The 12,150-nt window shown below is 51.7% G+C and overlaps 1 protein-coding gene across 2 annotated transcripts in view; it reads left to right on the forward strand.

The window, feature by feature from the left end:
* The first annotated feature begins 5,273 nt into the window (after window positions 1-5,273).
* Window positions 5,274-12,150, forward strand: part of SPPL3 (signal peptide peptidase like 3) — a 108,913-nt gene continuing 102,036 nt past the window's right edge. The window contains exon 1 of one of the 2 annotated variants that reach the window (XM_059676562.1): window positions 5,274-5,817. In XM_059676562.1, coding sequence (XP_059532545.1) covers window positions 5,795-5,817 — 23 coding nt within the window. In that variant the 5' untranslated portion in view covers window positions 5,274-5,794. The remainder of the gene's footprint in view (window positions 5,818-12,150) is intronic. The other variant, XM_059676563.1, reaches the window with a different exon arrangement.

Genomic DNA, 12,150 nt, shown 5'->3' on the forward strand with positions numbered 1-12,150 from the left:
TTCCTTATCTGTGAAGCTCTTTATCTGACCTTCAATTCTGAATGATAGCTTTGCTGGATAAAGTAATCTTGGTTGTAGGTTCTTGGCATTCATCACTTTGAATATTTCTTGCCACTCCCTTCTGGCCTGCAAAGTTTCTGTTGAGAAATCAGCTGACAGTCGTATGGGTATTCCCTTGTAGGTAACTGAGTTACTTTCTCTTGCTGTTTTTAAGATTCTCTCTTTATCTTTTGCTCTTGGCATTTTAATGATGATGTGTCTTGGTGTGGTCCTCTTTGGATTCCTTTTGTTTGGGGTTCTCCGCGCTTCTTGGACCTGTAAGTCCATTTCTTTCACCAGGTGGGGGAAGTTTTCTGTCATTATTTCTTCCAATAGGTTTTCAATATCTTGCTCTCTCTCATCTTCTGGCACCCCTATAATTCTGATGTTGGTACGCTTGAAGCTGTCCCAGAGGCTCCTTACACTATCTTCGTATTTTTGGATTCTTTTTTCATTTTGCTTTTCCGGTTGGATGTTTTTTGCTTCCTCGCATTTCAAATCATTGACTTGATTCTTGCGCTCCTCTGGTCTGCTGTCGGGTGTCTGTATAATATTCGTTATTTCAGTCCGTGTGTGCTTAATTTCTAGTTGGTTCCGCAATATAAGATCGAGGGTCTTATTAGTTTTCGTGTAGATCTCATTAAGTTTATCGGCAGCTTCTAAACAGTTCTTGAGAGACCTTAAAAGTGTGGTTCTGAACTCTATTTCTTCCATTGACAATTTTGTCCTGTTTCTTTGTCTCCGCATTTTGTTATGCTTCCTTGGTGCACCCCCTAGTGGTCTTTGTTCGCAGTCTTATAGTTAAATCTTGATTGTTGTAGCTAATCCCAGGGAGGGTTTGACCTCCAGGCCAAGTGGCTATGAGAATCAGCTGTGTCAGCAGTGAGAGAACTTCTGTCCTCTAGGGAGGTGCTAATCTAGCCTTTGCCTGAGGCTATCCGGCAAATGCCTCTGTGCAGGGCTTGGGCAGGGCGGGTCGCACAGGATCAACAGGGTGGGCCGGAGAGAGCAGTTATGGCGGCTCTCAGTCCTGTCTCCAGGGGCTCTGCCTCTCTGAGTCCCAGCACCCGCTGCAAAGCTCGGAGAGAAAGCTGCACTCGCTCTGACTGAAGCCAGACAGTCCCGCTTCTCCCGTTTGAGTCTGGGTCCCTAAAGACTCGCCCGGATCTGGAGCTCAGAGTCCTCGACTCCCTCCCGATTGAAAACGCCAACCGAGCCCTCCGCCGCCAGCCCGCTCTGAGCACTCCGCACCTCAGAATTTGACTTCAGCACTGCACCTCCTCTGAGTGTCCGTGTGCGTTTCTCTTTCCTCCTAGTTGTAGGACTTCCACTCAGCCAGCGTTCCTGTGGTTCTGGGTGATGTCCCTTCCGTTTTTTGGTTTCACTTTTGAAGTAGTTGTTCAAAGCAGCAAACTCCGGCGTTAACCTATGCCGCCATCTTGGTTCTCTCTAAAATATACTTTAATATATGTCGAAAAATAAAGTATATTTTTAAAAAACCCATGATCAAAGACTATAAGTGACCTGATGAGTACTACGCTCAGCATATGTCCTGGCCCAGCAGTTCAGTTGGTTAGAGCTTCGTCCTGAAACGCCAAGGTTGCGGGTTTGATCCCCTGTCAGGGCACATTTAACAATCAACCAATGAATGCATGAGTGGAACAACAAACCCATGATTCTCTCTTTCTCTCTCTCTCTCTCTCTCTCTCTCTCTCTCTCAAATCTATACATTAAAATTAAGGACAGAAAGCTCACCATATACCTGACTTCCAATATTCTGTCTTCCCATAATGTGGAGATGTCTCTGCCCTTAAGGATTTTCTCTTTCTCAATCGGGCAGGGAGTTGCAAGGGGATGGGAGAGGAAGCTGGATATGAGATGAGGGAGGTAATCATGGGAATATCAGGCGAGACCAGTTGTTCTGGAACCTGACTGGCCTTCTCACTCACTCAAGCATTCATTCTACAATCTTTGAGCTTCTGCTCTGCACGAAGTTCTGCACTGGGCACTGAAGATGTAATTGGCAACAAGTCACATCCCTTCCCCCGAGGCATTCACAATCCAGTGGGAGGGAATGACAAGTAAACAGGTAGTGCCAGTTCATTGTGCTCAGTGTCACTGTAGAGGTAAGTGCAGGGGTCCGTGGGAGTAAGGGGAGGAGTGTCTAACCAGCCTCGGTTTGGTCAAGGGAGACTTCCTGGAGGCCAGGCCTCAAAATTATGAGCAGCAGTTAAAGGCAATGGAATGCCTCCTGGGCTTGGTCAAGGTCTGGAAGCAAAAACAAGAACATGAGCCCATTGGGAAACTGTAAGCAGTTCACCATGGAATGCGTGTGTGTGTGTGTGTGTGTGTGTGTGTGTGTGTGTGTGTGTGTGGCGGGGGGGGGGCGAGTGGAGGATAGAGGTGAGAGAAGGAGGGACAGGTGAGGACCTGTCACACCTGAGCCGTTGACCCTCAGGAGCAGTGTCTAGGCAGCTGGGCCAGATCTGGCAATGCCTGCTCCCCCAAGTCTGTGCCTAAGGCAGATGACGCGGGGAGACGCACCAAGTCTCTTGTACACACTTGGTAGAAGGCGAGATCCTATAATTATCTTGGTGATAATTAGAGGAACTTCCATGGCCTCTTTCAACAAACATTGCACAAGCTGCGGCCCTCTCACCTGTGGGGCTGGGGGAGCCAATGCCCTCATCGCCTGCCAAGCACACCTGACGCCAGGCTGAGGCCCCGCGGTGCCATGGATACGCCTGGGGACCGCTCGGCTTGGAGCCAGTGCTGCTGGCAGAGGACCTGAGAGTCACTCCCCGAGTGCCCCGGCTGGCAGCCTCCAGGCAACCCTCAGGCTTCAGATCGGTTTCAGCCCGGCCTTTGGGGGGACTTCAGAGGCCGGCAGAGACCCTGACTGGGACCTGGAGGTGCCTCTACACGTGGGCAACCTTAGCCGAGAGACGCGAGCCACCAGGCTTTGGGCGCACACTCGTCTTCCTGGGACCATGGACACAGGATTTCCATGGCTGGACACTCCCCAGCCCTGACAAAGGCTGTCGGGCTTCTTCTAGGGTCGGTACTCACATGTTTTCCCAAGAGACGCTTGGAGAGCCTATGGTTCAGATGAAGAGAAGAAACCCTTTCTTCTCATTTCTGATTCCATCCCTTCCCCCAGACCCTTCTCCCTCCTTCTTTCACCAGATGGTTTTTTCAGCGCAAAGAGTGGCTCCTCTGCTCCTGGGAGGGCCTTGACTTCCCTCGGCATCTCCCGTTCCATCACCTAATACCAGCTTCTCACTTGGTTTGCCTTCCGTGACCCACTGGGAAGTGAGGCCCAGGTGAATCGCCCAGGGGCTCAGTGTGCCTTTTGGTTCCATTAGCGCCCTGTCTGATGTTTGTTCTTAGCTCTTCAGAGACTCGATTCAGCATCTCCCAAGCCACCGGTGCCAATGGCTTATGGCTTTTCCCATGGGGTCGGAAGCCTTACTCAGGCCCCTTTGAGACTCAGAATGACTGTGTCTCATGTTCAAGGTACAGCTGGGATTCTGTAAAAGCACCTGGCAAAGTTGTAAGAACTAAGTTAACGTCAAAAATGTAGGCTCCTTGCACTGGCCGCGTAGGTCAGTTGGTTAGAGCATCATTCCAATACACCAAGGGTGCAGGTTTGATCCCTGGTCAGGGTATATAGAAGAATCAACCAATGAATACATAAATAAATGGACCAACAAATTAGTGTTTCTCTCTCTCTTGCCCTCCCTCCCTCCCTCTCTCTCTAAAATCAATTTTAAAAAGTGTTAGCATTAAGAAAAAGAATGTAAGCTCCTTGCCTTCCCGTTTCCTCACGACAGCCCCACATCCAGTGCCGTGTATGCTGGGCAGATATTTGCAGGCTGGTGTCTTCCTGTTAATGGTCAGAGGAAGGTCTCTGGTGCTTTGGCGATTTGGGGGGCCCTACTTCAACCCTCTCCGGGACCTTGATTGTATCAGCTGGTGCCTCCCAGGGCTCTCCGGTGGAGCTGCAGGAAAATGGAGAACCTGACTGGCCCTGGCACCTGGCAGTGGGGGAAGGAGGAAGGAGAGGTTGCTTCTGAAGGAAAAGTGTACTTGGCTCTCTCATCAAAGGGCTCCCCTAGGGGAACGGGCAAGCAGCAGCTGTATGGGCAATGGCCAGCTGATCCATTTGGAGATAGATTCAGGGTGTGGTGCTCCCCGGGACATGGGGCGAGCTGCAGAGGAGCGGGGCATGCTGCTTTCAGGCGTGGGGCTCCGCTCCCCCTGGAGCCTGAGGTCTAGGGGGCTAGCGTGTCTGTTGCCAAGTGTGCTTCTGAAACCTGGAGCTGCACTGATCATTTTCATTCATTCTCTTCCTAGAATGCCTTCTCTCCAGGCAAGCCTTGGCCTCAGTCATTCCTGGAGAACCACTCACTCCCCAATGCCCTGGGGTGCAATTCATCCCTCCCTCCTCTGCCCCTAGGCTCCAGATTCACCCTGCTGGTCTGTGGTCTAGCTCATTCTTCGGGTGACAGCTCAAATGTCACCTCCTCAGCGAGAGGCCTTTCTTGACCAACCGATCAAAAGTAGCCCTCACCCCGACACATCCTCTGTCCTATTACCCGTTCTTATCATCTTCATAAAACTTAGCCGCATCTGAAACGATCTTCACTAGTTTTGTTTGTCAGCTTAGACTGTCCGTGTCTCTGCCTCCAGAACGTAAGCGTTCAGAGGGCAGAGATCTAGCAGAATGAGTTGATAGTTGGCTCTCAATACATATCTGTTGATGGATTACATGAAGGCAAGCATGGGGTATTCAACTTGGCCCCTAGACGATGTGGCGCAGAACCCGGGCGCAATAAAGGTTGGTTGCTTAGAACATTTGCTAAACGCATGAGTGGGACCAAGGAACAGACGAAATACGGGATGCGGGATGCGGCGCTTTGCCTGCGGACTGACAGCTTGACTGACAGTTGAGGACCCTCCGCGCACAGGTTGTTGATTGACAGCTGACAGCTGAGTGGCAGCCGACCGACGCGCATCGGGGCTCCTGATTGGCTGGCTGCGGCAGCCCCCGGGAAGGGAAGGGAAGGGGAGGGAGGGCCGGAGGCGACCGCTCCGCGTGGAGAGGCCGCCCCACCTCCCGGAGCCGGGCGAGCCACAGTCGCCTGGAACCGAGGAACCGACGTCTCCGCGCAGGGGCCCGGCGCGAGAGGCGGGGCGCGCGCGTCACGTGAGCGTGTTTTGGGCACGTGACCCACGCGGAGCCAGGCTGGCCCCCGCCCTCCTCTCCTCTCCTCTCCTCTCCTCCGCGGTGCGAGCCGAGCGGCCTCGCCTCACCGCCTGGCGCCCCCGCCGCCGCCGCCGCCTCCGCGCCCGCCATGTCCCCCGGCCGCCGCCGCCGCCGCCCGAGCACGGCGCTCCCGCGGCCCAGCGCGCAGTGAGCGCGGGCCCACTGGTCCGCCCGCCCGGGGCCCCTTGTTCTCAGCGCCGCCGCCGCCATGTTGAGTTTAGAGCCGCAGCGGAGCCGCCGCCGCCGCCGCCGGTGAGGGAGGCCCCCCGAGAGCGGAGCCCGCCCCGCCCCGGGCCCAGGGAGCGGGCGCCTCGGAGCCCGGCCTCCGCGCCCGCCGCCTTCCCGGCCCGCCGCCCGCCGTGCGAGCGGGGAGCCAGCGCCGGGCCGCGGCCGCGCCTTCCGCTCGCGGCCCGAGCGAGCCCGTCGCCCGTTCGTCCCCCGCCGCCGGCTCGGCCGCAGCCTGCAGCGGCCCCGGGAGCCAGCGCCATGGCGGAGCAGACCTACTCGTGGTGAGTGCGGGGTCGGGGGAGGCCGGGCGCGGCCGGGGGGGGGCGGTGGGTCGGGGCGCCGGCGCGGCCGGCCGGGGGGGGGCGGGGAGAGGAGGAGGAGGAACAGGTGCGTGTTGGGGTGCACGCCCCCCTTGTTCCCACCGGAGGGGGTGGGTCGTGCCCGGGGAGGGCGGGCCGGCCGGGACCCGGAGTCCGAGAAGCGGGATGGAGGCGGCGGCGGGGGCGCGGCGGAGTCTTCTGGTCCCGGGCGGAGCAGGTGATGGAGAAGGGGCGCCTGCCCCAGGGGTGGGGAGCCTGCCCCCCGGGGTGGGGAGCCCGCGGGCGCCCAGAACTAGCTGGAGGGCAAGGCTCGGAGCAGCGGCGGGTGGAGCGGGCCGGGCCGGGCCGGAGGTGGCCCCGGGCTGGGTGAGGACAGGCGATCAGGGGCCGAACTTGGAAGTTGTGGGCGCGGAGCCGCCCCTCCTGGGGCTGCGGGTGAGGGGGTCGGGGGGCGGAGCGGCCCGGTGCGCGGCGGGGAGAACCGCGGAGGGAGCCCCTGGCAGAGCCAACTTCTGGGAAGGAAGTCGGCGACGGGGGCCTCCCCGCAGGCTGCTCTTCAGAACTCGGAGCGGCCTGCTCCCGGTCGGGGCGGAGATGGAGGCGCTGCGAGTCGTCTTTATGGGGCTTTGAAGTTCCTGAGCAGCTGGCGGGGACTGAGGCGTCGGTGGCCTCGGAGCGGAGCGACCTGCCCCGGCAGCGCGCGGAGGTCCGGGAGCGGGAGGCCCGGCTGTCCGCGGCGGTCTGTGCTCCGGGCTGGGGATGGCGGGGGGCGGATCCGAGAGGAGTGCGCGGTGCAGGTGATCGCTGGAGGCGAGGCCGCAGGAGGAGGGGTGACGAGGGCTGGGGATGGGGTTGCAGCCTGAGAGCTGGTCGGCAGGTGTGGCTCCCAAGCAGATGTGGTGTGGGACCCGCAGGCCCGCTTCCTTCGGGCAGAGCATCGTGGGTCCGAGTGCCTGGCGCGGGGACCGGGAAGACTTGGGCTGGAGGTCTGCTCACCACTCCCTTGCTGTAATTTACAACTAAAGTTCCCCGTTTCTTTTTCATTATGGATAAAATAGGGAATTCCCTTTATCATAGGCTTAAGGATTAAATGAATACCAAGCACACACAGACTGTTCAGTGCTGTATTTTATTACATTATAATTATCTTAGGGAAACAGCAGAGAAATGGGCCCTATCTGAAAACGAAGAATGGTTTGAGCCCGCCCAGCGAAGCTCCGTGGTTGAGTGTAGATCTAGGAACCAGGAGGGCACATGCCCAGGTTGTGGGCTCGATCCCCAGTAGGGGGCGTGCAGGAGGCAGCCCATCCATGATTCTCTTTCATCATGGATGTTTCTCTCTCTCTCCTTCTCCCTCTCCCTTCATCTCTGAAATTAATAAAATTATATTTAAAAAAAGAGAATGGTTTGGGGTAGAAGGTTTTCATTGAGTGGATGATTTGGGGGAGGAGGGGTTAGTGATAAGTTAAGAACTACTGTCTTCACACAGGGAAAGAGGATTGGTGATTGAAGGGAACTTCAGCAGTGTGTATACAAATTTCAAGAAGATAGCTGAGAGATTGGAAGAAAGTAATGCTAAAAGTAGAATTAAAATCTTAGTGAACAGTTGTGACTGCATATGTATTAAAAAAAAAACGTGTAAAATAAGTCCTGCTGGCATGGCTTAGTGGTTGAGCGTCGACCTATAAATCAGGAGGTCAAGGTTCGATTCCCAGTCCTGGCATATGCCTTGTTTGTGGGCTTGATGCCCGAGGCAGCCGATCCATGATTCTCTCTCATCATTGATGTTTCTGTCTCTCTCTCCCTCTCCCTTCCTCTCTGAAATCAATAAAAACATGTTTTTTAAAAGTGTAAATTAATTTGATAGTTGTGAGCAATAGTGAACTGCCTCTCAGGTGATATGGAACACAAGATTACAATTCCAGCTTTTTTTATTTTTTGAGAGTATGTTTGTTTATTAAAAAGCTGGGGACAGTGACACAAAGGAAGGGCTTAGGATAGGAGAAGCAACAGGAGAGAGCCTAGGTCAGTGATGGCGAACCTTTTGAGCTCGGCGTGTCAGCATTTTGAAAAACCCTAACTTAACTCTGGTGCCGTGTCACATATAGAAATTTTTTGATATTTGCAACCATAGTAAAACAAAGATTTATATTTTTGATATTTATTTTATATATTTAAATGCCGTTTAACAAAGAAAAATCAACCAAAAAATGAGTTCGCGTGTCACCTCTGACATGCGTGTCATAGGTTCGCCATCACTGGCCTAGGCAGTGCTGCTTTGACCCTCTAGAAATGTTATAGGAGGGAAGCGAGCCATGCGGGGCTGGGTGGACTCCCCGAGATGGAAACGTCACAGTGGCAGAGTGGGCCAAGGCAGGGCTGCTGTTGCTCACTGAAAAGTCAGAGCAAGCGAGGCCTTGGAGGCTGGTTCGGGGTGAGCCCGGGAGGAGCTGCCACTGCCCACTGCTCCCCTGGCTGCAAGTCTTGTGGGGACCCTTAGAGTTTAGGAGAAAGAGAGCAGAGATACAGGCCCAAGAAAAGGGGTCCAGGCGTGCTCCAAGGACAGGGTGCCTACAGTTGGAGCTTTCTTGTGGACAGAGAGAACTGGTAAGTCATTCTGAGCTCCTTAGCACTGGGCACGCTGACGGTGGTGTGGCTGCCCTCCTGTGTTCACTGCTGTGCAGAGGCGTGGGTGCTTGAGAGAGTAATCAAAGAAATGGGGAAAATGAGAATGTTTTACTGGGTGGGTTGGCCACAAGCTACCTCTGTGTGATGCTCGACGGCTCCAGTAGTTAGGGGGTTATTTTGTGAAGTTTGGCAGTTTACAAGAATTGTCCTACTAAAATACTTTCTTCAGTCTCAGCTCGCTTTATTTGTTTCACAAAGTTCCTTGAAACCATAATGCTTAGCCTCTCAGGTTTAGCATGTTTTGGGATAAAAGTTCTTGAATCATTTTGAGAAGGTGGTGTGAGGAAACCAGCCTGCTTTGTGGCGCTTTCTGTCATCTGGGTAATCCCCAAGGGAACTACCGTGTGGCATGTAGTACATCCCAGGTCCTCAAGTAATGTCCTTGTACTCAGTGTCGTTTTGGGATAACCATGCCACGCCATAGGAACTTAGCTCTCATTTGTATCCGTTAGCCTATGGTACAATAGGTTTGTTGTACATCATTTAGCTCAAAGGTGTAGAACCTGTGTACAATGTTACGTAAGGACTTACTGTAGACTCACTCAATTCTTACAAGTCCCTGAGGTAGGTGATCTTTTTCTGTTTTATAGATGAGGAAACTTAGGCTCAGGAGACCAAGTGATTTGTCCAAGATATTTCACCTGTGATGATTTATTTTGTTTGACATGAATTCTCCCATTTTATTTATTTTTACTGAAATATAAGTATGGAAAAGGTATTTCAAAATTACATGTAAACTGAGTTTTGGATTATCTATCATTTTGCAGTATCTTTGTTACTGTTCCCTTGGTTTTTGCAAGTAATCAAGAGTTGATTGTTTTGTTTAAAAATAGACTCTCCCACCTTATTTGTTATATGGCCTTTAGTAAAGGCAACTTTTTTTTTTTTTGGTTAATCTTCACCATTGGTTTTTTTAGAGAGTAAAAAGGAGGGAGGGAGACACACAGAGAGAAAAACATTGATATGAGAGACACATATTGATTGGTTGTCTCCCACATGCATCCCAAAACAGACCCTTCAATCTGTGGGCCAATGTTCCAACCATTGAGCACACGGGCTAGGGCAGGAAAAGCAACCTTTTTGAGAGTAGTTTGGCAGTATAGATTTATCTGAGATGGAGTCAGTGAAGAATGTAGAAGCATATGAAAATGCTTCTTTAGGATTTTTGTGTAATAAGACATGCAAATTATAAAGTAAGATTGGCCATGAGTTGATAATTATTGAAGCTCAGGATGAGTACATGTAGGTTTATGATTTTATTAGAGGCCTGGCGCCCGAAATTTGTGCGCTGGCCTGTGATCAGGGCCATCTTCCTCCATTGCCGGCAGCCAGCCCCGCCTCTTGCTGCTACCCACTCCAGGTTCCCTGTTCACCATCGGGCGATCGGAGCCTGCCGGCCCGGGGGAGGGACCAAGAGGTGGTCAGTGTGCCTCATAGCTACTGGCCGAGTGGTTGTTCTAGTCGTTCTGCTGTTCGGTAGATTTGCATATTACTCTTTGATATATATAGATTCTATACTAGAGGCCCAATGCACGAAATTTGTGCAAGAGTAGGCCTTCCTTCCCCTGGCTGCCGGCACCGGCTTCCCGCTGGCACCCGGGACCTGGGCTTCCTTCACAGCTCTGGCTTTGTCAAGAAGGATGTCTGGTCTAATTAGCATATTACCCTTTTATTATTATAATTTTACAGGTTTAAATTTTTCATTTAAAAAAAGCCTCTATACATAAATTCATGCTGTTTTTTTTATTAATTAAATCTTTATTGTTCAGATTATTACATTTGTTCTTCTTTTTCCCCCCATAACTCCCCTCCACCCAGTTCCCACCCCACCCTCTGCCCTCACTCCCCACCCACTGTCCTCATTCATAGGTGCACGATTTTTGTCCAGTCTCTTCCCGCATCCCCCTCACCCCTTTCCCCCCCAAAAATAGCCAGTCCACTCCCTTTTTATGCCCCTGATTCTATTATAATCACCAGTTCATTCTGTTCATCAGATTATTCACTTGATTTTCAGGTTCACTTGTTGATAGATGTGTATTTGTTGTTCATAATTTGTATCTTTACCTTTTTCTTCGTCTTCCTCTTCTTAAAGGATACCTTTCAGCATTTCATATAATACTGGTTTGGTGGTGATGAACTCCTTTAGCTTTTTCTAATCTGTGAAGCTCTTTATCTGACCTTCAATTCTGAATTGCGTTACTGGATAAAATAATCTTGGTTGTAGGTTCTTGACATTCATCACTTTGAATATTTCTTGCCACTTCCTTCTGGCCTGCAAAGTTTCTGTTGAGAAATCAGCTGACAATCTTATGGGTACTCCCTTGTAGGTAACTAACTGTTTTTCTCTTGCTGCTTTTAAGATTCTCTCTTTGTCTTTTGCTCTTGGCATTTTAATTATGATGTGTCTTGGTGTGGTCCTCTTTGGATTCCTTTTGTTTGGGGTTCTCTGCGCTTCCTGGACTTGTAAGTCTCTTTCTTTCACCAGGTAGGGGAGGTTTTCTGTCATTATTTCTTCCAATAGGTTTTCAGTATCTTGCTCTCTCTCTTCTTCTGGCACCGCTACAATTCGGATGTTGGTACTCTTGAAGCTGTCCCAGAGGCTCCTTACACTATCTTCGTATTTTTGGATTCTTTTTTCATTTTGCTTTTCCAGTTGGGTGTTTTTTGCTACTTCATATTTCAAATCGTTGACTTGATTCTTGCAATCCTCTAGTCTGCTGTTGGGAGTCTGCATAATATTCTTTATTTCAGTCTGTGTATGCTTAATTTCTAGTTGGTCCTTTATCACAACATCGAGGGTCTCATTAGATTTCTTGTAGATCTCATTAAGTTTATCGGCAGTTTCTAGAAAATTCTTGAAAAACCTTAAAAGTGTGGTTTCGAATTCTATATCCAGTCGTTTGCTTTCTTCCATTTCTGTCATTTGTGTCCTTTTTCTTTGTCTCCGCATTTGTTATGCTTCCCTGTGTTGATAAAGTGGTTTTCTGTGCTAAGTGTCCTCTAGGGCCCAGTGGTTCAGCCTCCCCAATTACCTGAGGAGGACACTCTTGGTGCATCCCCTTGTGGTCTTTGTGCACAGTCTTGTTGTAGTTAAGCCTTGATTGTTGTAGGTATCACTGGGAGGAAGTGACCTCCAGGCCATTTGGCTGTGAGAATCATCTGTGTCTGCAGTGGGAGACCTTCTGTGCTGGAGACACCCCTCTGGGGCAAGACTTGCTTCAATGGGGCTTTGGTGCTCACTGAGTCTGCCCCCTGAGTGTGTCCTTTATGGTTCCACGGAGCCGCAAACTGGATGGTCCCACTCTGACCTCTGGGTTTCCTGGCTCCTGAATCTCTAGGGAGGTGCTAATCTAGCCTCTGCCTTAGGCTATCCAGCAAAAGCCTCCCTGCAGGGCTGGGCGGGGCGGGTCCCACGGGATCAACAGGGCGGGGCTAGCAGTTATGGCTGCTCTCAGAGGCCCAGCTTCTCAGTGTCTCAGCAATCGCTGCAAGCCCCTCTGAGAGAAAGCTGCCCTTGAGTTCTGACCGATGCCAGACAGTCCCGCTTCTCCCGTATGAGTCTGGGTCCCCAGAGACTCGCCCGGAACTGGAGCTCAGAGCCTGAGA

The sequence above is a fragment of the Myotis daubentonii genome, chromosome 19 (assembly GCF_963259705.1).
Source record: "Myotis daubentonii chromosome 19, mMyoDau2.1, whole genome shotgun sequence".
NCBI classification, from domain to species: domain Eukaryota; kingdom Metazoa; phylum Chordata; class Mammalia; order Chiroptera; family Vespertilionidae; genus Myotis; species Myotis daubentonii.